Below are 26,751 nucleotides of genomic sequence, written 5' to 3'. Positions count from 1 at the left end.
TGGTAACATAAGATGGAGACTGAATAGCCAGGTGACTGAGATGCAAGAGCCAGCTGACGGGCGAGCATGGACATGGGAGATGTTGACAACAGCAGAGGAAGTACTCACCAGAAGTCACTTGCCTTCGGTAACGATACTTCTGATTGAGACGCAGTCTTCCCGTAGACTCCTCAACTTATGAATTTCCCTCAGGCTCCAGACAGGTCTGGAAATGTTTGCCCAGCAATAACTCTCTAGCGCTGTCGGGTGGTGCCATGCAACCTCAACCATGACAACCTGTAGGATGTGATGACAGAGTATATTAGGTGCCAACCGGCGTGCTGGTGCCAGTTCCAGGTATGTTTTCCAAACCCCATCAAGGGGTTCAGGGAGGAACAGAGAGTATCAGCGGCACAGAACATGTGTGTATACTTTAGGATCTTACTATGCACAGGAATAACTCATTAGAAAATGAGGGATGGTGGTGAGGAATCTATAGGAAGACTAAATATCCACCAGAAATACATTCACAGAAGGTAAATTGCTTTATGAATGAATCCAAAAGCAATCGCTCCCCGGAAGGTGGAACTGAGAGATGTGAATTAAAGAGACGGTTATGGAACACAGCCATGGCCAAGTACCTGGCATTGCAGGACATGCATGGGGTGTGAGGCCGCAATGATTCGCAAAAGTATGTAAGGATGACCACATGCCATATACATGCACTAAAGTATATATACACCCTGAGCATTGCAGATAAAAAAAGTAAGAAACTTTATACAATAAATACATAGGCAGGACCACTGGAATTAAGAAGCAGGGGAACAAATTATGTGGCAGCATTCACTAAATTATGCAGCAATAAAAAGCTAATTATGCAGCGTAATGTGGCATATGTAGAAGCAGTATTTCTTCACATGTTGTCATTGTTACACATATTCACACCGTAAGGGCAAATGTTTCACCTGATTTATCTCAGTTTAACACCAACATACAGTAATCAGCAAGGTGATCTGCCTCTGTGCAACAGAAGGCATGCCACATGCGGTAGGGAGCATTTTTAGTAACTTTTGATCCGTTGGAGATAGAAACTTGTTTTCTTAAAATCTGCAAATTATGCAGAAGGTTATGGATTATGTGGCAAGTGCAGCAAGCCCACTATTCTGCAGAAACTCACATAATTCCAGTGACCCTGTACATAGGCCAGTCATCCACACTGCCAGCCAGGAACCAACATGGAGACCTTTTGGGAAGAAAGGTAGACTCGTTGTACCCCCACATCAGCTGTGTTGAGGAATGGGAGCAGGCTTGGCCCCAGTGGCGTAACAATAGCCCCCTGCGGGGCAGGGGGGCTTGCTCTTGACCCTCCCCTTTTCGTCGCCTGGTGACGCCTGTGTTGGATGGGTGTGGGGTGGGTGTATGGGCCAGCCCTCATGGGAGAGGCTGGTAAAACACTAGACTGTGTCCAGCAGGACACAACAGAGCTCAGGTAAGAAAAACTTGAGTGACTCGAAGAGACGCTTTTCCTTCCGACTTGCAACTGAAGATTTGTGAATCATTGAGATGAATCTGTGATACTGAGATGTCAGTCCCTGGCCGCAAGGGCTCGGCAACGAGAATCCATCATGGGGATCTCTCCCCTCTTTGATGAACAGGGACTTCTTCTAATGACTGTTGCATCCAACGCTGACAAGTGGTAGATTCTGCACTTATGATGTTCAGACTATTAAACTCTCCTCTTACACCCCGAGAGCTCCACCGCAGGGTGCGGCTTTAACTTGGTCAGTAAGATTTGGGATGTGAACTTCAGATTTCCCAACAATAACACTGGCATTTATTGTGAAAATACATTCTATGAGAAGCAAGGACGGCGGGGGCTTAAGGGGGTCCTGCGTAGTGTTAGGAGCACTTTAAATAATATTTTTCAAACTAAGCACCATTTTTCAGACCTTCAAAACAGAGACGAGAGAGTGAGTCTGTGTGCATAAAAAACCTTTGTGAAATCACACAGACACCTCTCCATGCCCTACTAAAAGCACTTTTTTGTTTTTAACAACAGATTTTTATTTGTAATTTGCACAATATACGCAGGGCTCTGTACCCCAGAGGCCACTGCAGCATCAAGTTACACAATAATAGGACCGCAAAGGACATTTTCGTTTTTTAAGAAAACAAAACAAACACATTCTTTGAACTTGAGTGTCATCTCGGATATCTACCCCCCTCCCCCCAACTCCCCCCCCCCAAGTTGCGCAATTCCCACTGATGACCGCTCACCCGCCCACGCTCAAGGACCAATGAGAGTAATGGAAATGACGGCCTACCCGATCTAGTGGAGGACCATCCCAATAATAGGACCGCAAAGGACATTTTCGTTTTTTAAGAAAACAAAACAAACACATTCTTTGAACTTGAGTGTCATCTCGGATATCTACCCCCCTCCCCCCAACTCCCCCCCCAAGTTGCGCAATTCCCACTGATGACCGCTCACCCGCCCACGCTCAAGGACCAATGAGAGTAATGGAAATGACGGCCTACCCGATCTAGTGGAGGACCATCCCACTTTGAGCACACACACACCCCCGGCGGCCCCACCCCCCCAGATATCAGACCCAACCACTCTAGCCCTGCCCTTATCCCACTAGGAGATCTTCCGTCGCCGTTGGAGGCTCCAGCCACAGGCCCCGATAGTCCGCCCACCGCTTCCATATTTTATAATGCTTACGCGGACATCCCTGGGCCACAAAGATGGGCTGTTCCAGCCCCATACAGAAGTCTTGGCCATTTTTCCAAGCGGCCACCGAGGGAGCCCGCTCATCCTTCCACATCCTGGCAATGTCGCGTTTCGCCAATGTAAGGCCCAGCTGCATAAGGTGCCTGTTGGAAACAGCCCACTCCCACTCCGCAGGGTGGTGGTGGACTTCCCGAACACACTGTGGTAGCTTGGCTCGAGTGGTCAGGAAACAGGCGCAGTGCTAAGCATACAATATACCCATACAATAACCATGCGTGCATCCGTTCCAAAAACGACTCTACACCGTAAAAATTATGAAAATATTCTTTCTTTATCTTTTTCTCTTAGTTGCTGATTGGAAAAATAAATAGGTCAATCACAATATACAAGTTTCAATTAGTGCAGGTCAAATAAATATTGGCTGTTTGATGAAATAAATAGGGGTGATCATAAATAACAGGGCATAAATACAAGTGCAATATATACAGACAATTAAATACTTTGAGGCAATAAATACTGTACCAATAAATATTGTACACCAACAAGTCCTGTGGACCTATAAATATAGTGCAGCAATAAATAGATAAAAATTCAATACATACAGTATCCCCAATAAATAATTAAAAGTATACAGCAACCCTCATATAATCAGATGACACTTCACTTCTTAAGGGCTGATTTGGCCCAGGCACAGCTTGTAGGGTTGTGGAAGGCTTGAGGGGGGAGGCTACTCCCTGGCTGGGACAAGGCTGAGGCCTAAACTGAGGTAGATCAAAGGGGGGAATACCAATGCCCTGGCTTCCCTTCTCCACACAACCTCTCTAGGTCAGTCCCAGTTCACCCCAGGCACAGTCAGGTGGGTTTCAGCACCTCCCTAGCCCCTTAGAGTAGTCTCTCAGGTCTCCACAGGGCCTTAGGCGCCCTCTACTCCACTTACTGCCCTTTTTCTGATATTCCGACGCCGCTGGAGTCGTGTCGACGCCGTGAGGCGGTTCCGGTTCGGTCTCGGCGGCCTCGGCACAATGTCAGTTCTTTGACGACGCCGGTAGGCGGTTCCGGTCCGATGTCGGCGGCCTCGGTTCGATCTCTACCTCCGATTCGACGGCGTCGGGCAGTCTCTTCACGATGTCGACTTCGGGCGGCTCCGGTCCGATGGCGCTATCGGCTCCGATGACGTCGGCCGGCCTGGCCTCGATGTCGACTTCCGGCGACTCCGGGGTGCGATCCTCACCCCCGACCTCCGGTGCTCCTCCTCTCAGGTTCCGGGCGACTCCGGAGTGCGATCCTCACTCCCGACCTCCGGTTCACCTCTACCTCGGTCTCCGACGACTCCGGAGGGCGGACTTCACTCCTCCGATGACGCCGCTCGCTCGACCTCGGTTCACTTCCTCCTCGACCTCTGGTATTCCTCACGACCTCCGTCGGCGCCCTCTCACGACCTCAGGCGGCTCCGGGTACGACGTCTGCTACTTCAGTCAGCGCCGCTTCTCCACCTCGGGCTCCAGGTCTCAGGCTACTCGACGCCGGACTCCAGGGAAACCAGTTTCCAGGTCAGGATCTTGCTGCTTTCTGCTTCTAAGGCCTGTTCCTGCTGTTCAGGTCCTTAGGATGAGTTTTTCTGTCTTCTTCCCACACAGGGCTACAGGCTGGGATCCATCAGTAGGGACAAGTATCAAGGGTGGGTTTATGGACCCCACTCCAGGCACAAGTTTCCACCCCTGCTGCTTCACTCCTTCCTCCTTCACTGTTGTGCTCCTCTCTCTTCACCAGTCAGGTGCCAACTGCCAGCTCCAACTGCCTCTCTTGTCCTCCCAACATTCTAAACCGCCTCCAACGGTCACAGGGTTCTGGAATCTCCTGGAATGTTCTGGAAGGTGCTGGTAGGTTCCAGTGGATGCTGGTGATGTCACAGGTGGCCACCATTTTGTGCTCCAGGCCCTCAGACAGAAGTTTCAGGGGTAGCTAAAATGGTTCCCTGAATCTGTAGCAACACGAAAAAGTCTGGTGGTTCCCAAAAAAAAAGGAAAAATTCAAACAGGGTTTGAGGCAAAAGTGGGACAAAATAAATAATGATGAGGAGGGACCACCCAAAGGGCTGACAGGTCTAACACGCGTCCCCCCCCAGCTGAAAGTGGGGAGAGCTACCCAACCCCTTGGGAGTTCTCATCACTAAGGCGGAAGTACCTTGAGAGACCGTCTGCATTGGCGTGGTCCACTCCAGGCCGATGTTCCACCTGAAAGTCCATCCCCTGTAGGGAAATAGACCACCTCAACAACTTGGGATTCTCCCCCTTCATTTGCATCAGCCAACGAAGGGGTCTGTGGTCGGTCTGAACTAGGAAGTGCGATCCAAACAGGTATGGCCGCAACTTCTTCAGAGCCCATACCACTGCAAAGGCTTCACGCTCTATTGCACTCCACTTCTGTTCCCTGGGAAGTAGTCTCCGGGATAGGAAGACCACGGGTTGATCCAGACCCTCTTCGTTGAGTTGCGATAACACTGCCCCAATGCCATGTTCTGATGCATCTGTCTGGACAATGAACTTCTTGGAAAAGTCTGGGGCCCTTAAGACCGGGGCCTCGCACATGGCTTTCTTCAATTTCTCAAAGGCTTGCTGACAAGCCTCCGTCCAGACTACCCGTCGAGGTTGTTTCTTGGACGTGAGCTCCGTGAGAGGGGCTACGATGGTACCGTACCCCTTCACGAAGCGGCGATAGTATCCCGTGAGGTCCAAAAATGCTCGGACCTCAGTCTGTGTCTTGGGGGGTTCCCAGGCCATGATGGCCTCGATCTTCGCCTGGAGGGGTTGCACCGTTCCCCTACCCACCAAGTGTCCAAGGTACACTACCGACCCCTGCCCGATCTGGCACTTGCTGGCCTTGATCGTCAATCCAGCTTGTCTCAGGGCCTGGAGAACAGCTTGCAGGTGACGCAAGTGATCCTCCCAGCTGTTACTGAAGACGGCTATGTCATCCAGATAAGCAGCAGAGAAACTCTCCATTCCGGTGAGGATCTGGTTTACCAGGCGCTGAAACGTGGCAGGTGCGTTCTTGAGCCCAAAGGGCATCACACAGAACTGGTAGTGGCCATTGGGCGTGGAGAAGGCTGACCTTTCCCTCGCTCCATCAGTCAAAGAGATCTGCCAGTACCCTGAAGTAAGGTCAAAGGTACTTAGATATTGGGCAGCTCCCAGCCGGTCAATCAATTCATCCGCCCTAGGGATCGGATGAGCATCAGTTTTTGTCACTGAATTCAGTCCCCGGTAGTCCACACAGAACCTCAGTTCTGGTTGGGCACCCGGTGGTGCAGCTTTCGGTACTAACACCACCGGACTGGACCAGGGGCTGCTAGAAGGTTCAATCACTCCTAGCTCCAGCATCTTAGTGACTTCACTATGAATGCTGGCCTTCACCTTGTCTGACATCCGGTAGATCTTGGACTTCACAGGTGGGCTGTCTCCTGTGTCCACGTCATGGACGCACAGGTGAGTCCTACCCGGGACAAGGGAGAACAACGAAGAGTACTGCCCCAGGACCTGGCGACAGTCCTCCTGCTGTTCAGGAGTTAGAGATGGGGAGAGAATCACTCCCTCCACCGACCCATCCTTCTCTTGAGACGCAAACAGATCAGGGAGAGGCTCGCTTTCCACGTCCTCTCCTCCGTCAGTCACCATCATCAAGATGACTTCGGGCCTCTCGTGGTGGGGTTTGAGGCGGTTGGCATGCAGCACCCGCAGGGGCTGACGAGGGGTCTTCAGGTCCACCAAGTAGGTAGCCTTACCCTTCTTCTCCAACACCTCAAAGGGTCCTGACCAGCGATCCTGGAGGGCACTAAGCTCTCCGGGTTCGATCACCCACACCTTCTGGCCAGGCTCCAACTCCACCGGGTGAGCGTTGTGGTCATACCACGCCTTCATCACTGCTTGGCTGGCTTCCAGGTTGTCAGAAGCTTGCTTCCACAACTTAGCCATTTGGCTCCGGAAGGCCAGCATGTAGCTCACCACATCCTGGGGGAGCTTTCTGGGAGTTCTTTCCCATCCGTCTCTCACCAGGTTAAGAGGTCCACGTACAGGGTGCCCATACAGAAGCTCGAAGGGGCTGAAGCCCACTCCCTTCTGTGGCACTTCCCTGTAGGAGAAAAGTAAACAGGGTAGGAGGACGTCCCATTTCCTCTGCAGGCTTTCAGGCAGACTTCTGATCATGCCCTTCAAGGTTTTGTTAAACCTCTCCACCAGACCATTGGTCTGGGGGTGGTAAGGAGTGGTGAACCGGTAGGTCACTCCACACTCCTTCCACATTGCCCGCATATACGCTGACATGAAGTTGGTCCCCCTGTCGGACACAACTTCCTTGGGAAAACCCACTCGGGTAAAGATTCCCATCAGGGCCCTAGCCACAACAGGTGCTGTTATGGTCCTCAGAGGTATTGCCTCTGGGTACCGTGTGGCATGATCCACCAGGACTAGGATAAACCTGTGACCAGCTGATGTTGGTGGATCTAACGGACCCACAATGTCGATGCCCACCCTTTCAAAGGGGGTGCTAACGACAGGAAGTGGTTCCAGGGGAGCTTTCAGCTTCACCCCTGTTTTCCCACTGGCTTGGCAAGACACACATGTCCGGCAGTAGGTATCGGACGACACTTTCATCTGAGGCCAATAAAAGTGTGGGACAAGACGGGCGAAGGTCTTGTCTTGCCCCAGGTGTCCTGCCAAGGGGATCTCGTGAGCCAACTCTAAAAGGAAGGCTCGATAACGTTGAGGAACTACCAAGGCTCGTGACGATCCATGTAGGGGTGCCTTGGGTTCACTGTAGAGGAGGCCATCCTCCCAGTAAACACTGTAGTTCCCTTCAACGTTCCCTGCTGCCTGGGCTTCGGCCTGTCGCCTCAGCCCCTCAAGGGTAGGGCACTCCCTCTGGCCCTGGCAGAATTCCTCCGTGGACGGGCCTCCCTCCACGTGCCACTCGGCCGGGATGGGTAGGTCCTCCAGGTTGGTAACGTCCCCCTCCGCAGACTCCTGGTCCACCACCTCCGGTGGCCTATCCGTCCTACGGGGTGGAGACGCCGAGGCAGGCTCCTCCTGTCCTCGGTTCTTCCCTTGACTGGCAGCTGGCTGGGCCTTTGTTCCAGGCTCCAGCCGGAATGAACTCCCTCTTCGGGTAGTCTCGGACCTTGTGCTAACACAGGCCCAGTCAGGTGTACCCAGCATCTCGGTGTGATCCGGTATTCCACCTCCTTCCAAGCGTTGTGCTCCATGTCATTGCCCAGCAGACAATCGACTGGCACGGCAGGGCTTACGGCAACTCGAAGTGAACCTGCAACCCCCCCCCCATTCAAAGGGAACCTCGGCCACTGGATAGTGACCTGTTCTGCCGTCAGCCATCGCGGCTGGGTGGAGTACATCGGGAATTACCTGCTCTGGAGACACCAGTTGACTACGCACCATAGTCATACTGGCTCCTGTGTCTCTCAGAGCCTCCCCTCTTTGGCCGTTGATGGTGATCCACTGCCCATACTTTGCGGTATTTGCGGGCACCTGGATCTTAGGAACCATCTCCCGTTCTCCCAGGGACACTAAAGTGACACCCGCCCACTCCCTTCCCTTAGTTAAGGGCATCTCCTCCCCGAGCACTACACTAGCTACTCCGGGGGGCTTTCCTCCAGTGGGAGGGGGTGATCGTTTCTGACACTTCGGATCTCCTTTATAGTGTCCCACGCCACCGCACTCGTAGCAATGGACAACCCTTGGCTGCTGACTCTGGCCAGGATTAGGGTTTCTGGGTGGGTTAGCCTTAGAGGTGAATCCTGTTCCCTTCCCTTGGAAGTTATTTTGGGGGCCTTTGGAGAACTCCTTTTTCTTTTCCCCTCCTTCTTTCTTCTGGGGGGCGCCCTGTCCGGCCTTTTGAGTATCCCCTCCAGTCCCCCTTGTGGACACCCGGGTACTAGCCCAAATGTCCGCCTCCTCAGCATGCTTCCGGGGGCTGGTCAGCTTGCTATCCACCAGGTGTTGCCGCAGTTCAGGGAAACATTTCTCGAGTAGGTGTTCCTTCAGTACTAGGTCAAACAGCTCCTCGTAGTTCCTTACTTCACTGCCCTGAATCCAACCTTCCAGTGCCTTCTTTGCATAGTCCAGGAAGTCCACCCAATTCTGTGTGCCCAGCTTGTGACTACCCCTGAACTTCTGTCTGTACTTTTCAGGTGTTAGTCCAAACTTTCTGATGAGCGCCAGTTTCATGGTGGGGTAGTGGGTCTGCTCATCCTCTTCGAGGGCCAATAAAGCATCCCTACCAGCTGGAGGCATGTACTTATACAATCCCCCTCCCCAGTACTTCACTGGAACCCCATGGGCCCTCAACGAGACCTCATAGGCTGCTAGCCACTTGGCGATGTCGTCACCCGCCCCATAGCTAGCTACTATGTCCTTTGGCAGGTAGGGTTTGGATTCCCTGGTGATTTCTTGGTTTTGGCTGCCACCATTAGGAACAGTTGGTGCCCCAATTCTTAGGATCTGAAGCTCTATCTCTTTCAGTCTTATCTCATGAGCCATCCTCTCTTTCTCCGTCTCATGAGCCAACCTCTGTTCCTCCTTCTCCTTCTCCAGCTTTGCTAAATCCCATGTGAGCTGTCTTTTCTCTCTCCGATCTGCTAACTCCACGCTGGATAAGCCCCCGCTAGAGACAGTGCTGCCCTTCCTAGAAAGTGTCCTGGGCCCTGCTGACAGGTTCCCCACCTCAGGTTGGTACATCTCAGCCCCCTCGGGGTTAGGCTCTCCATCCCTGTCTTCCTCCTCAGCCTTGCTTTCTCGGCGTGCCTCCCCCCAAGCCCTTAAGCTGGTTTGGAGTGCACCCTTCTTTGCTCCTGGGGGACAGTACACCCCCTCCCGCTGGCAAAACTCCCTGAGTTGGGCCACAGTGTACGTTTCTAAATCTTCCAGTACAAACTCCATCTTGCCCACTCAGGTTAGAGGACAGGTTTTGTGCAGTAACAATGCAGGGGGGTACCTTATGTAATACCTCCTCCCACCACCAGAGTAAATTTGGAAAAAACAAAAACCCACAATTTGGAAGGCCGCTGTGAGAAAACTCCCGGTGTAGGCCTATGGACTACCCACAGTTATTGTTGAGTATATGTAGGCACAGCTCTATCCCACCACTGAACACCAATTTATGTTGGAAACAGCCCACTCCCACTCCGCAGGGTGGTGGTGGACTTCCCGAACACACTGTGGTAGCTTGGCTCGAGTGGTCAGGAAACAGGCGCAGTGCTAAGCATACAATATACCCATACAATAACCATGCGTGCATCCGTTCCAAAAACGACTCTACACCATAAAAATTATGAAAATATTCTTTCTTTATCTTTTTCTCTTAGTTGCTGATTGGAAAAATAAATAGGTCAATCACAATATACAAGTTTCAATTAGTGCAGGTCAAATAAATATTGGCTGTTTGATGAAATAAATAGGGGTGATCATAAATAACAGGGCATAAATACAAGTGCAATATATACAGACAATTAAATACTTTGAGGCAATAAATACTGTACCAATAAATATTGTACACCAACAAGTCCTGTGGACCTATAAATATAGTGCAGCAATAAATAGATAAAAATTCAATACATACAGTATCCCCAATAAATAATTAAAAGTATACAGCAACCCTCATATAATCAGATGACACTTCACTTCTTAAGGGCTGATTTGGCCCAGGCACAGCTTGTAGGGTTGTGGAAGGCTTGAGGGGGGAGGCTACTCCCTGGCTGGGACAAGGCTGAGGCCTAAACTGAGGTAGATCAAAGGGGGGAATACCAATGCCCTGGCTTCCCTTCTCCACACAACCTCTCTAGGTCAGTCCCAGTTCACCCCAGGCACAGTCAGGTGGGTTTCAGCACCTCCCTAGCCCCTTAGAGTAGTCTCTCAGGTCTCCACAGGGCCTTAGGCGCCCTCTACTCCACTTACTGCCCTTTTTCTGATATTCCGACGCCGCTGGAGTCGTGTCGACGCCGTGAGGCGGTTCCGGTTCGGTCTCGGCGGCCTCGGCACAATGTCAGTTCTTTGACGACGCCGGTAGGCGGTTCCGGTCCGATGTCGGCGGCCTCGGTTCGATCTCTACCTCCGATTCGACGGCGTCGGGCAGTCTCTTCACGATGTCGACTTCGGGCGGCTCCGGTCCGATGGCGCTATCGGCTCCGATGACGTCGGCCGGCCTGGCCTCGATGTCGACTTCCGGCGACTCCGGGGTGCGATCCTCACCCCCGACCTCCGGTGCTCCTCCTCTCAGGTTCCGGGCGACTCCGGAGTGCGATCCTCACTCCCGACCTCCGGTTCACCTCTACCTCGGTCTCCGACGACTCCGGAGGGCGGACTTCACTCCTCCGATGACGCCGCTCGCTCGACCTCGGTTCACTTCCTCCTCGACCTCTGGTATTCCTCACGACCTCCGTCGGCGCCCTCTCACGACCTCAGGCGGCTCCGGGTACGACGTCTGCTACTTCAGTCAGCGCCGCTTCTCCACCTCGGGCTCCAGGTCTCAGGCTACTCGACGCCGGACTCCAGGGAAACCAGTTTCCAGGTCAGGATCTTGCTGCTTTCTGCTTCTAAGGCCTGTTCCTGCTGTTCAGGTCCTTAGGATGAGTTTTTCTGTCTTCTTCCCACACAGGGCTACAGGCTGGGATCCATCAGTAGGGACAAGTATCAAGGGTGGGTTTATGGACCCCACTCCAGGCACAAGTTTCCACCCCTGCTGCTTCACTCCTTCCTCCTTCACTGTTGTGCTCCTCTCTCTTCACCAGTCAGGTGCCAACTGCCAGCTCCAACTGCCTCTCTTGTCCTCCCAACATTCTAAACCGCCTCCAACGGTCACAGGGTTCTGGAATCTCCTGGAATGTTCTGGAAGGTGCTGGTAGGTTCCAGTGGATGCTGGTGATGTCACAGGTGGCCACCATTTTGTGCTCCAGGCCCTCAGACAGAAGTTTCAGGGGTAGCTAAAATGGTTCCCTGAATCTGTAGCAACACGAAAAAGTCTGGTGGTTCCCAAAAAAAAAGGAAAAATTCAAACAGGGTTTGAGGCAAAAGTGGGACAAAATAAATAATGATGAGGAGGGACCACCCAAAGGGCTGACAGGTCTAACAGTGCCGTTTATAGATATTGCCCCTGATGCCATCCATGACATGCAGCAACCACCCCAGGACCTCAGACAAACAAGAGAAGACCCCCCTCCAGAAGCGGTCCAGCGATGAACAATGCCAGACTGTATGTAGGAATGTGCCCTCCGCCCCCCCACACCCGAGGCATTCCGGGGAGGCAACCAGGCCCACCCGATACAGTCGCACCCGAGTATAATATACCCGGTGAAGGTACTTGAATTGGATGAGGTGGAGGCGCATCGCAATGGCCGCTGCCCGAGGGGGCGGCCAGGACCTCCCACCAATCCTCCTCCTGCAGCGTACCCACATCCTCCTCCCACGCCCACCGTAGCTTGTCCAGAGGAGGCGCACTGTGGGTGATCAGGGACCGATACATCCGCGAGATCTTTTTGGTTGCGAGATCACCCAATGGGCTAAACTCGGGAATGTCAGCGAGACCCTCTAGGCTGGGGGAGAGCGCATGATGGAGCTGGAGGTACCGGTAGAACTGTGTCCGGGGCATGCCAAATTCTTCCTGCAGATCCCGGAACGATTTAAGGGACCCATTCCTCATCATGTCGCCCAGGGTGGAAATGCCGATGTCATCCCATCTGCTAAACCCCTGCAGCGCCGCCAGCTCCGGCAGCCGTCCATTATGCCACAAAGGGGTTTCCCGCGTCAGTGTATTCCACCACCCCATTCTCCTTAGGGACTGCCGCCAAATCTGGAAGACCACCCTGGACACCGGTGGCAGTGCATTCCGCAGCGTCGCTGAGTAGAGGATTCTGTGAAGAGTGTGACGCCCCATTAGGTGGCTCTCCAGCGCATAAGCCGGGTCCCCCCGGTCTCCATACCACCACTCGTTGAGGACCAACAGGTGCGATGCCTGATAGTATGAAAGCATATATGAGGTCGCCAGCCGTCCACAGTAGGTGGAGAGAAAGCACGTGCGCAACGCCACCCGCACCGCCCCCCTGCCCCCATAGAAACCAGCCCAGCACCGAATTCACCAGTCGGAACCAGCGAGGCGCGATCGGGTACGGGTGATTCTGTAGTTGGTAGAGCATGCGGGGGAGCGCAACCATCTTAAAGATTGCCGATCTGCCATATATAGTCAGCGGCATACGGGACCAGGTCGTAACATCCGCACGGACGCGCTCCCATACCGGCGCCAAGTACCGCTCCCACGATATCTCCGGCACCTCCGACAGGAAAACTCCCAGGTATTTAAGTCCTCCGACGGCTACCTGCAGCGCAGATGCCCACGCTCCCACCCCCACCCGAGTACCCAAGACCCACAGTGTGGACTTGCGGGGGTTCATATACAGCCCGGATGTTTCCCCGAAAATTTGCATTATCTCCAGTATGCGTGGTCCCGACCTATCCAATGCTGTTAAAAAGAATAGGACATCATCGGCATATAATGCTATCCTGTCCGATAGGCCAGGGGCCCACTCAAACCCCTTCAACTGTGCATCTATACGCACCCACACCGCCAACGGCTCCATGGCGAGGGCGAATAAATAGGGCGACAGGGGTGCGGCACCCCTGTCTAGTACCCCGACGAATGGGGAAGCTGGACGAGACCGCTCCCGCCACGCGGACCGAGGCTGCCAGTTCAGTATACAAGAGCATCACATACGACAGGAACCGAGGGCCAAGATTAATCCGGCGAAGGAGGGCAAACAAATAAACCCAGCTTAGGGAATCAAATGCCCTGTCCATGTCCGCCAGTAAGAGCGCCGCCGGCTCCCCCGTCTTTCGGACCGCCGCCAGTGCTGCATGTGCCCGCCTTATGTTGTGTCGCATCGCCCTATGAGGCATGACTCCGGCCTGGTCCGGGTGGACCAAAGTCGAGATATGAGGCAGGAGGCGATTAGCTAGGGCCTTGGCCAAATCCTTGGCCTCGACATTTAGGAGAGAAATGGGGCGATATGGAGCATGTTGTTCCGGAGGCCGACCAGGCTTGTGGAACACCACCACCTCCGCATGTCGCCAGTCCTGTGGGAGCCGACCGGCCTCCCTGGCCTCCTTCACCGCCGCCCGATAGTAAGATGCTAGTTGTAAATTGTATCGACGATGAAACTCGCTTGGGAACCCATTGGGTCCCGGTGCCTTCCCCGAATTGAGCTCCCCTAGGGCCTTACTAAGTTCCTCCTCCGAGAGGGGGAGTTCCAACTGTTGGCGTGTCTCATCAGGCACTGTTCTGGGTGGGAGGTCCTCACTGAACTTGACCACCATTGCCTCCGATAGGCATTCCTTAGGGGCGTATAAATCCGCATAGTAGGCGGCGAAACCCTCTGCTATGGTCATAGGGTCAATGATCGGCACTCCCTTCTCATCCAGCACCCTGGGGAGAAAAAACACCCTGGCAGAGCCGATGCAGCATCTTGCTCGACTTGTCACCCCATTGATAAATTCTGCTGCGCGTCGCAAGCCATACTTGGCGAGCATCATCCATCAGGAGAGAGGCATAAGACTGTCGTGCCAGCAGTAGCTGTCGCGCCTCCAGACCGCCACCCGCCTCCCGTCTCAGACGCTCAAGCCCTTCCACCTCCGCCCTAACCAACTCATCTTGACGCTTTCTACGGGCCGCAACGCTCCATGCAATGTCCACCCCATGTAGGGTGGGCTTCAACGCCTCCCATAGTATTACTGCACTGGGGGCCGACCCCGCGTTAGCGACAAAGTAATCCGCGATCGCCTCCCTCATACACCTCCCGTAGTCAGTGTTTTGCAAGTTCCACACTGCTAGTCGCCAGCGAAATGGTTGCCGCCCCCTACCCAACCGCAACACCACGGATACCGGTGAGTGGTCCGACAGCACCCTAGTAAGGATCTCTGCGGACATTACTCTCGTTGCGATCGCCCGGGGTACGAAAACATAATCCAACCACAAGAAGGACTTGTGAACCGCGGAGAGATATGTATATTCCCTCCGATCTCCATGTACATGTCGCCGAATGTCGACCCAATCAAGGCTCCTCACCAAGGAGTGCAATTTCGTGGGATGGGTGCCCCCCAGGTCCCCCCCGCCCTGTCCCTGTCCCTCCCCATAACATCATTCCAATCTCCACCCACCACTGCAGCCAAGTCCGGCATGGCCGCCCACAAAGTGAGCAACCGCTCCACCAGGGACCATTGTAAGGGTGGGGGGAGCATAGACACAGCCGAGCACAATAGACTCCTCCCCAATCTTACCCCGAAGAAACAGGTACTGCCCCTGCGGGTCAAGCCACTGTGGGGCATGCACGTATGGGACCCTACGATGTATCAATACCGCTACCCCCCTAGAACCCTGTATGAACCCAGCGTGAAAGACCTGCTGGAAGCCATACCGCTGCAGGCCCAGGGCCTTATAGCCCATCAGATGAGTTTCCTGTAAGAGGAGAATGTCAGCTCCGACCCTTTTTGCCTGACGCAGGACTGCACCTCGCTTAATTTTGTCCAGAACCCCACGTACATTCCAGCTGACAATGCAGAGAGTGCCTGGGCACCTCCCAGCCTCTACGTTCACCACAGACATGGGGCGATCAGCCTAGATGAAACACGGATATGAGGTCCCAACTGCGGGTGTGTACGACCAGATTGGCACAATGTAAAAGCGCAACTCGTCCCCCTAACCAAACCCCTTCCCCATAACAAACCCCCCTCCCCATACCTCAAAAACACTGAAGTACCTGTCGCGGCTTGGTTGACTCCGTGCCCCCAACAGGGGGGCACGGACCGCACCCGCCAATGGATCCCCAACTGACAGCTCATATCCCCCAGGCCCACCCCCCACAACCCTGAACAGGTGGGGACACAGCCCTCCTAGAAGCTCCCTCAAGACCCATTAAAGCAAACAGTCACATAGTCTAAGGAAGGAAGCGCCCCGGCATCACCCTCCTCACAGGCATCAAGGATCCAATGTCAGGGGCTGGGAGGCAGAGGAGAGCATACGGGAGATTAAGGTCTCTCAGTCTGGCCTTCGCCGCCAACGCGATTGGCGTGGTTGCTACACGAGTCGTGTATAATCTGGGAGCACCAGGATACGTTGGTTATTATAGAGCAAATGTTCTTTGGCACGGGCCTGCTTCAGCACAGTGTCTCGGTCCAGATAATTCAATAGTCTCACAATCACCGGTCTTGGACGAGCCCCCACCGGGGGTTCCTGCAGAAGCGCTCTGTGAGCCCGCTCCACGACGAAGCACCGGGACAGCGCATCGGGCGGAAGCCAACTCTCCAACCACTGCGTAAGGAATCGCTCCATGCTACCATTCTCGCACCCCTCCGGAAAGCCCACAAAGCGCAGGTTGTTCCTCCGGGCCGTCCCTCCGCATCCTCGACCCGGAGCGCCAAGCTCTTCTGGATGCTCTCCAAGCCCGCCACTTTCTGCTAGAGGACCCCGACATCATCTTCCACCCCTGATATGCGGGCTTCCGCCTCCGTGATACGAGACACTGCGTTCCGAAGATCTTGGCGCAGTAACATAACATCCGCACCCACTACGCCAATTTGGCAGCCAGCATATCCCAGGATTGGGTGATCGCCGCCATCAGGGCCGCATTGTCTGGTACGGCGTCCTGAGAGGCCTCAGCGGCCCCACCCGTCGCCCCCGGGCCCGTGAACTTGTCTATCGGCCCATGTTTCGTGGATCCGCCACCACCCTTGTCTCTCGTCATGACAGCTTGCAGCGGACTCTCCGTACCTTCAAGTCAAGGTGGACGGGGCACCCGCACCAGTGCCTCCCCTGTGTCGGCACACCCTAGGCAGAATCGTTGCCCGGCCCGCGCCCAAGGAACGGAACGAAGGACGGAAGAGAGGCGGGAAAGCACCCCCGACCCGGGGCCCGCAATCCACCGGCGAGAGCCTCAGTCCTCAAGCCAACCTCGCCCCAATCGGCCCGTCAAGGTCATCCAGCACCCAGGCCGCGGGGCCCCGCCAGTAACACCGTCCCCCCGACCTCCAACCACTCGTCCGCGGTCTCAAAAGGGCGCGGCTCGATGCAGCCGCCGATCATAGGCCCCGCCGCCCCAGTCTGAGTCGGTGATCGTACACCCGCACAGGCCAACCTACTAGTGTTCACTCCCAGGGCTCTCGTAGCGGCAACAGTCCCTCAGGGTACACCGCCCTCTCCCTGTGGCCGTGCTGTCCCTTCTGGCCTGTCTTACGCCCCAGGCTCGTCACAGGACGCCCCCGATGGAGCACACTCCCTGCCCGGCGAGTCTCTTCAGCAGCCCAGGGCACCCCCAAGGCCGAGGCACCACGGGTCCCGATTACATTCCGCACCCCCGGGACTCTGAGGAACAAAGAGCCTCCAGGAAGCTCCCGTGAGGCCTCTCTAGCCCCACCACCGCAGCCCGATACAGCCGCCGATCCCCCAGCACCAGAATCAGTCCCAATATGGGGGAGGGGGGAAGGTGCGCTCGTTCCTCCCGCTGCCACTGCCCCACTGTGTCCGCCAAATGTCCGGGAAGGGGGCCTCCCCAGGGCCGCAGAGACCGGCCTCACTCCCAGGCACCCCAAAACATATAACCCTACACTTCAAAACCCAAACCCTATACACACCTTATACTTACATATAAATCACATATGCTATTTACAACAAATTTCGTTGTAAAAGCATGTGTGGTAAATGCATATGCATTGTAATGCCATGCGTTGTAATGGCATTGCCGCGTAATGGTAGTTGCATTGTGATGGTATGCGGGGTGATGGTAGTAGTGGTAAAAGATTAGTTGTGTTTACCTCTTGCACTAGAAGTATAATCATTCTCAAAACATAAGGAGCAATTTCATCATGTTAAGAAGAAATGATGCTTGTGGAGATTTGGATGTTTATTTTCAAATCATCAAGCACAATTGGATCTTATGAAGTAATCACATACTCATTCTTAAATCCTCCTGAAGTCATCAGGAATAGTCACACCTTGTGAAGTCATCGCATACTCATTCTTAAGTCTTCCCGAAGTCATCAGGAATAGTCACACCTTGTGAAGTCATCGCATACTCATTCTTAAATCCTCCTGAAGTCATCAGGAATAGTCACACCTTGTGAAGTCATCAGATGCTCATTTTCAAGTCATCCACAAGTCATCGAGCTCAAGTTTCTAAACTCTGCTGATGACTTCAAGAGCTTGATGATGTCTGATGATGTGAAAATGACTTCTAGAGTAGTTGGATGATCATCCAATGACTCTGGGATTGCTTCTAAAGTAATCCTGTTTGACCAGGGCTGTTCCGTCACAGCCAATATTCTCCGCAGGCCGGGGCCTCCCCCCCTCCCCTCAGCTCCTCACCGGTGCTCCCTATGTCGCCTTGTGATGTCCCTGGTGCCGACCTGCCCCTCGAAAATCACCACCGCCACCGGTCCGTCTGCTCCGCAATCTGCCACCTCCCTGGGGCCGCCGCGCGACTCGCGTCCGCTCCCGAGTGCACCAAAATCGAGGCCCTGGCTCTGCCTCCGATCTCCAGGCCGCGTCTCGCACGCGCGCCGGCTTCCGAGTTCCACCCTGCCGGTCGCCGTCTGCGCTCACCAATCGCCCTCTGCCAGTGACCGGTGCCGCCACGCTCCCTCCAGGACTCGTCAGGGGTCCGAGGGAGCCAGGATAGTCGTCGGATAAACGTTGGGCTGGACGGAGCTGGCTAGAACACGTCCGCCATGTCGGCTCGCTAGGCCACGCCCCCCACTAAAAGCACTTTTACCCCACTACTTACTACAGAATACATTTTTAGGTGGGTGTGGGGGGGTGTAGCACCCCAAGCACCCATCTCCCCCCTGAAGCCAGGCCCCTGGGAGCCCGATGAGATCGGGAGCCAGGGGGAGCAGATTTGTGCGACCCCAGGAGTCCTGGAGATTGGCAGAGGTGCCCCTTTACCAGGTACAAGCCTCGCCCTCTGCTCTCAATTATTAACCCCTGACGAATCCGGTGTTGATGGGCCCCACGGCTGTGTTGCCATGTACACTGTGGAGGGGGTGTCACTTATTTTGTGTCTCCGCTGCCATTGCTCGAGATAGTGTGTGTGAGTCATGGCACTAAATCACTGTCTCCCACTTCTAGCAACTACTTTACATCCACCCACTCGTATATTTATTCAAACACTTCGCCCGTAATGTTGCTTTTCACTCGGGCAGGAAGTACCGCTGATAAATAATAAATCAGTGCCTCTCTGACATATGCCAGAGAGATCCCCGGGCAAGTGTTGCTGCTAAAGTTCGTTCACAAGTTCACCGCAAAAAGAAACTCCCTGCACACCCGAGTCACTGACACGACCGAGGGAGCTGTCAGGGCACACCGCGGCAAAAACCGGCTTTACTTCTCTGAGGCCGGAATGTAGAGAGGTTCGTGGCGTCACCAGGGCTGTCCCGATGGGAGAGTTCAGCCCCCTGCACAGGGGAAGGTGTGGGGCCCGCCTGAGTGTGAGACTGTGCTCTGCAGCCAAAGGCGGCGTCCCCAGAACTGGGGGAGTTACTCAAACAACCTTGGGGCGCAAGAGCCACATCAATGAGTTTAGGAAACAGGCAGGGGTTAGCGACTTGGGGGCAAGTTTACGAGCCCCTTGCGGCACCGCAGCCTCACTCGCAAATTACAAACTCATATCCGAGACCACGCAAAGCCTCTAGGCGTGGCGTTGAACGGCCTCATAGATATGGAGTGCAAATTGCTGCGTTGCCTTACTCTGCGCTTAGGATTGTGACACTTCCCCAGATTTACAAGAGCATGTAAATCTGGGGACGTGCCAGAACCCACACCACCCGAGGTGAGGCGCGTTGAGGAAAAATAACTTTATTTCCCCTTTCCATGTGTGCTGCATGTGCAGCACACATCCAAAGAGGAAAACGCCTCTTAGGATTGTCTGTGCAGAAGGGAGCCCCTTCCTGCACAAAAACAATCCTGCTGACCATGGTGCAAGGATGCTCGCGTTGGCCTTAGGCTGCTAAAACGGTGCCAGCGCGGTGGGAAAGTACAGGATTGCCTAAATACGGTGCCTTCCTACGCTTTCACTTTGGCTAAGCTGACAAGCTGCGCTGCCCTAAGCCATATCTCCATAAATGAGGGGCATATTCTTTACATGACGGTGAACATTTCTGACGGGCCCCAGTCAGCTGCCTCGAGTCAGATCTTCTCTGGCCTTAGTATGGGAATCGTGTGGAGTTCTCCGGGGCTTCTAGCTGTTGCCACTATCAGTGACCTGAGCTGAGCAGATCTCACAACAGAAAATTGTCTTCCAAAGGGGCCTATTTAGAAACTTGTCACACAATGCAGGACGGCAAGCCAACGTGCTGCCCGTGACAGGGAAAGTGCAGGAATGCCCTATATTCAAGGCAGTACAGCGCTTTCTTGCCTTTTCCCAGTGCTGGTGCCTTTTGGCATCCTAGCACCAACACAGGCACCCTTGTCCCATGGTGCAAGGGTGCCTGCATTGTATGCAGGATTGTTTTTGTGTGGAAGGAACACCTTCCTGCACAAAAACAATCCTGAGAGGCATAATCCTCTTTCTATGTGTGCTGCACAATGCAGCGCACATAGAAGGAAGTAGTAACGAGGAGTTCTGGTCAATCTGGGAATGCGTCAAAAACCCTGAGAGCTGTGTGGGAACACCCACGCAACGCCTTCCCAGGGCAGAGTAAGGCAATGCAGAGATCGGCGCAGTGTTGCTTCACTCCGGTTTTATGGAGCCTCTCAGGGCCACATAAAGGGGCCTTGCATGGCTTCATAAATCACATGCAAGGTTTGCGTCGCTCTTGCACCACGCTGCATGGTGCAAGAGCGACGCAAACTGTCTGAGACTGGTAACTGACAGTGCATTGCCACAGAATTGCTGAGTAGCTAAGATGCACCTACCCACCTATAGATAGAAGGAGAAATGCACATTTAAACAGAAAACACAACAACCAACCATTACTTTTACTGACTCCGTGCTGTGAAGGGGCAGCAAGGTGACATGCAGGCACTACACAAAACAGCAAAATAAATTAAATTAACATTAACTTACATTGCTTGTTTGAGCACACCAGTGCTTGCATTCCACTTTTAAGCTAGAGGCTGCTTTTTTCACATCTCCAGTGCTGGCCATTTTCTTGGTAGTTGTGTTATGGGGGAGCATGCAGTCTGCTATCCAGAACTGCCTGGGCTTCTTTACAAGGGTTTTGCATCCTGTTAGCTACTGACACAGGTACTCTTTGAACAGAGCCTTTTGGCTGATAAGATAATAAACACTTACCTTTCTTACTCATCGCTGGCACATCCTGTAACCGGTTTGGCTTGTTGTCACGAATGCAGTGCTTCAGTTTGTTTACTCCAATGGCAAACAAGCATTAGCAAATCAAATAGGTTTGGCTTTACTTGCATGCATTGCCACTTTATAGCCAGATCTATTGGCATTTCCGCGGCTTGTTTCGGCGGATGGCAGTGCACAAAATAACTACTCTTTACACTGTCTTGTTAATTGAGGCAGCTGCCGGCAGGTGAGATCTAGGTGATACCAAATGAAGGACACTGTCCATTGAGGTGTTAAAATAAAATAACTTTGAATGACAAAATCACAGTTATTATCAAGCAATAAATAGAATCTCTAAAACGTAGAGGGAGCAGGTCGCTGTTCTAGGGGAAGCGCCTCTCTGCCAGTGCATGATGGAAATGTTTATTGACTCCTACTTTCCCAACCTGGTTCCTGTCCCACGTGCCCAAACCCAGGAGCACTTGCATAGATATTGTTCCTTGCTGGGCCTCTTTGGTGTATTCACTCTTAAAAAATGTTTTAATAAAAGCAATGACGGGCTTACAGATACAACAGTGCAGGATGCTCGAGGGGGGACCAGAAGGCAGTGCGTGTTGGCAGTTTTATCATTGCACTCACATGTAGTGCCTCGATAACAAGCTTCAGGGATATGCAATCACAGCACATGGCTCAAGGGATGAGGCAGGAAATCTATTGCTACAATGTTGGGGCAATGTGTGCAGTCGGGAGAGATATTTATATACACACACACACACACACACATATATATATATATATATATACACATATATATATACATATAGCTGGGTCTGAACTGAGGTGGCGAAGTGAGCTAAAGAACGATGATGGATTCAACCCAGATCTGTGACTGGAGGAGAGTGTCTGAAAAGTTTCATCTCCTTGTGTTTGCTTTGTTCTCCCTAGGTTTGCAGGGTATGCCCAGACGTGGGTCCCTTGCTCACTTTGCCACTGGATTCAAGCTAGCCTGGCTGATGAGGGGTGTTACCCTGAAACTGTTTCCAGGATGCCGGTTTCCGGCCCAGGGAAGACCTGGCTTGGCAGTTCGGGCTGGACTGTTCCCGTGAGGCACAGGGTCAAGACTGATTTGCATATAGCTGCCTCTGAACTAGGGTGGCGAAGTGAGCTAAAGAACGATGAAGGATTCGACCCAGATCTATGACTGGGGGTGAGTGTCTGAAAAGTTTCAGCACACCGTCCATCATGTCCTTGTGTTTGCTTTGGGCACCATAACATCCCTGCACCGTGTGGCAGGCAACATGCGGTGCCTGCCACACGGTGCAGGGATTTTGAAAACATTAATTTTTCTCTTGCATCTTGTGCTGCGCCCCTTTTGCTGCTGCCACATTAGCTGCAATAGGAAAATTAATGTTTCCGACTGCCCATAGGGCGGTCGCATCCTAATGCTGCAGGTGGAACCGCAGACTAATAGTCGGGCGGTTCCATTCCACTACAGTGTCGGCCGGACACTCGTCCGACCGACATCGTATTCAGGCCCGTAGTAATCAGGGCTGGTAGAATTTAATGAAGGGCAGCAGGACATGTGGGGAAGTGATTAGCTGAAGAGGGCTGCTGAGTCATGCCCCTTGTGCATTTGGTGGGTGCTGTTGGCTTATCGTATGCACCTCATTTTCACTGGGGCATTCATTCCCATTCTGGACTCTGCGCTCTTCTCTTTATCAAAAGTGAGTCAATGGGTTGTCTGGATACAAAACCTTGCTGCTCGGTGCTTAGTAGGAAATGGTGCTGCTGTACCTGCACATTTTTAAAAGAGTGTATTGTGTGGCAGCCACAACCTCTGCATTGTCTCCGTGTAGACAGGCTTCCAGCTGCAGATACCGGCCATCTGGCACCAGTGGTCAATTGCTGCACGTGGGCAGCTCTGTATATATATAGCTAGAGGGCTGTCAGCCATCTTAAAGCCAGGCAATTCAGCAAGGGCAGCTCATGGACACATGCTGAACGCCAGTCTCAAGCTGTCACATGAGGATGTTGATGCTAGGCACATCAAAAAACGTTTTTGTAATGGAAACTAGACACTACTGTGCAGAAACAGCTGAGGCACCAAGAAAAGTATGGCTATCCCCTTACTGTGAAGTGAGAGGCTGTATGCTGCAGGAGAGGTCTATTGTGTGAGGTGAACGCAGTGAGGACAGTTCAAGCAAAGAGCATATCGGTGTGAGAACACAATGCTGGTGTGCTGTCATGTAAGGTTGTGGTAGGTAAGGATGCCAAAGGGTTGTTCCTCTAATGTAAACTAGACACTTCCGGACAGAACTGCGGCAGCACCAACAGATCAGTTATATAAAGAGCGGCTATGAGAGACGACAAGCCGCAGTGGAGAGAAGTCATGCAAGGTGCAGAGAGCAGACAAGGAGTGGGCCTGTCTTAAAACAGCATGGGAGCGCGCATGCGGGCTATTTCCTTGGCCATTCACCAACACATGGGCATCAAAACATCCACTAGATGCTGTTTACTGAACCAGAACGGGAAGAACACAATCGTTGCAATGGCTGAAGGGGGCTGATCTAAATCTCCAAATAGTATAGTGGTGGTGTTGTGGTGACATGAGTCGCCACAACAAACAACAGCAAGGGTTCATGTGCAGCATCGGAGGAATGGACACAAAGACCGATGCAATCATAGAACAGTATTATTTCCAGGGTTTCTGGACCCTGGCAGAGAAATCAACTCAATGATCTAGCTGGTCCTAGAACAGTAGAACCACAGCAGAGTAACAAACATGATGGATCAAAGTACATTAGTACAGTCATGGTTCATGTGCTAAAGGACAGGAACGAACAAGATGACCCATGTTATCCTAAAGATTTTCTGCCGCAAGGGATCCTGGACCACATTAGAGGAAATGATGTTCCAATCAGTGGAAAACAATGGGCCAGCTGCAGGCTAGTTCATTATTACAGCAAGGGCTCCTGAGCTGCAGCAGGGTTTGGACAACATGATCTCCACGGTTTTAGCAACGTGATGGTTCCAGTGCAATGGAGATACTAATCTGAGGACCAGGGAGGTCGGGAGAAGGGGCTTGGAAGTGATGATGCAGGAGGCCCCCATCAAGGAATAGAAGCAGTGACCGAGTAGGTCCACAGAAGGGGCTTGATGATCACCCAGGAAAGGCACAGCAGGGCCAGGTAATCCAGAGCAGGGGCTTGAAGCTATTACAGATGGGATCCATAGCAGGATTTGGAAGTGATGGTCTACAGAGCCCACAGCAGGGGTTTAGAGTAGTGATCTGGTGGTGGTGTTGGTGGGGATAGGGCAGCTGGCGTTGGAAGTGATAGACCAGTGGGTCCACAGCAGTGGTCCACAACAGTAACTCAAAGCGGTGGCCCTCAGCAGAGGTCGGATGCAGCGGGTTTTCACAGCAGGGGTTTGAAAGTGCATGCTTTGTGGTCTGCTGCATGGGCTTGGAAGTGAAGGGTCTGAAAGGTCCACAGGAGGGGTTGGAAGCGATGGTTCAAGAAGTCCTTAATAGGTGTGGAAGCAATGGACTTGGGAGGTTAAAAGTAGGGGTTGGAAATTACAGCCCTGTCAGTCAACGATAGCTAGTGTAAGCAGTGGTCTGGAGTAGAGCCTGGATGCGATGGTCCACAGTGGGGTTAGAAGCGATAGTGCCTTTGTATATTGACAGTTCAAGCGGTAGAGGAATAAACGCAAAGTTGCAAGTACAATAGAGATGTTATCTCAATGACTATTGTGGGTTGGACACAAAGATCTACTGTCTTCTTTTGTCTTGTGTAACATCACTCCCCATACTACATGTATCTCATTATAATTCTCTTACTGTTACCTTCACAGATTTCTACCTCCCGCCAATACCCCAGCAGCAGAACCCCCTCTCTGGATTTGGACGCTACATCAACCTCCCAGTGAAGAAAATTAATTTGAACCCCTTCCCATCAGTCCTAGACCTGGACTTTGCCCCTGGCCTGATTGCCTCCCTGAACCAGATGACCCATCGGTACTTCTTCCTGGAGCACTCCATCTTACCTGGTTATGTCTCTGGTGGCCACCTGGGGCCCACTGCTAAACTCAGACAGCAGTATAGTAGCCATGACGCTTGCCCTGCTCCATCACACACATAGCAGCCCACCAGACGAGCGCTCAAGAAACCGCTGCTACCCAGCTTGAGGGTTGGCTCGGTCAGAAACGTAGCAAAGTCATGTCAATAAATCTAGTTTCTTAGAAAAGAAATTGCTAGTGTTTTGTGATCACAGCATTATTGTTGGAGGAACAGGATGGTGGAAAGCGCTATAGCTGAGGCTAAACGCTGCATTCAATTGATTGTTTTTCCCAGGAGCTCTACCTCATATGGTTTTTTGAGTCTTTAGTACACAGAGGTTTCCTACCTGTAATTTAGTTCTCAATCTTATTGGTACTTATCATTGACTGTAATTAGAAGAGTTTGCACAGGTCCACCTAAATAGTAGAAACACAATGCTAATAAGAGAAATGTGACACTGTGAAAGCACTGGGGCCCAGATTTACACAGCTTTAATGCAACGCAGAGCAGCAAAAAAGTCTGCCACGGCAGGTTCCCAGCCCAGCTGCGAAAGGTGGAGGGTTATGTTTGAGGCTAGCTACCCCACCATGTAAAACAATCCTAGCTACAGAAATGTCGACCAAAAGACATCCCGGCCTTGGGGAGAGAGGAATCTCCTTTATGGAGAGCTATGACCCCTTGTGGTAAAAGATAGAAACCCCTGGAAGCCACAAAGTCGATCCACCTGCTTTCATCCAAGACCATCGCAAGCGGGACATGGAATGTGAGGAACATTTATAAGACAGCCAAAGTGGCAGCAGGGATGACAAAATACAACCTTGTCATGCTTGGCATCAGTGAGACCAAATGAATACAGTCCGGATAGAAAAGACTGGTTCCAGGAGGAATGCTGCTGTATTCTGAACACGAGGAAGAGAAAGCCCCACATACTCAGGGAGTAGCACTGATGTGGACACCAGCAGCCAACAAAGCTCTGACTGGATGGGACGCCCACGGTCCCAGAACCATCACATCGACCTTCCGCACAAAGAATAAGAAGATCAACATGACTGTTATCCAGTGCTCTGCACCTACAAATGACAGCAAAGAAGAGGAAAAAGAACAGTTTTACAAAATAATCCAGTCGAACCTGGAGAAATGCCTTGAGAGAGACATCACCATATTGATGGGGGATCTCAGCGCCAAGATTGGAAGTCACAACACTGGGTACGAAAAAGTCATGGTAAACCATGGCCTTGGCAACATGACCGAGAATATTGAAAGGCTTGCAGATCTCTGTGCCCTGAACAGTCTGGTGATAGGCGGTAGTGTATTCTCAAACAAAAGAATACACGAGCAACTGGAGTGTCACCAGACCATTCGAAGGAGACTCTGATTGACCATGTCTGCACTGCCAAGAAGCTCTGGAGGTCCCTGTAGGATGTGAGAGTGATGAGAGGAGTGGACATGACGTCAGACCATCACCATGTTGTGGCTAGGCTAAATCTGAAGAAAGCATGGATGAAACTGTTGAACCAAACCCAGCAATATAACACCACCCTCCACAAAGATGCACAGAAATGTGAATATTTAGACCCTCAGTAAAGGGTTTTATGTTCTGCAAGAACTAGAGGATGACAGAGACCCAGTAGAAAGTCAGTGAGAGAA

General features: G+C 52.6%; 1 protein-coding gene across 1 annotated transcript in view; it reads left to right on the top strand.

The window, feature by feature from the left end:
• The window catches only part of WDR97 (WD repeat domain 97), a 619,749-nt gene extending 593,444 nt beyond the window's left edge, over positions 1–26,305 (top strand). Inside the window, exon 28 of the mRNA XM_085604522.1 lies at positions 24,900–26,305. Within this exon, the coding sequence (XP_085460648.1) occupies positions 24,900–25,186 (287 nt within the window). The 3' untranslated portion in view covers positions 25,187–26,305. The remainder of the gene's footprint in view (positions 1–24,899) is intronic.
• The last annotated feature ends 446 nt before the right edge of the window (positions 26,306–26,751 follow it).

This window comes from Triturus cristatus, chromosome 5_1 (genome assembly GCF_964204655.1).
Source record: "Triturus cristatus chromosome 5_1, aTriCri1.1, whole genome shotgun sequence".
Classification (NCBI taxonomy): domain Eukaryota; kingdom Metazoa; phylum Chordata; class Amphibia; order Caudata; family Salamandridae; genus Triturus; species Triturus cristatus.
Note: the sequence above shows the minus strand (reverse complement) of the source record. Positions and strands in the feature narration are given on the sequence as shown.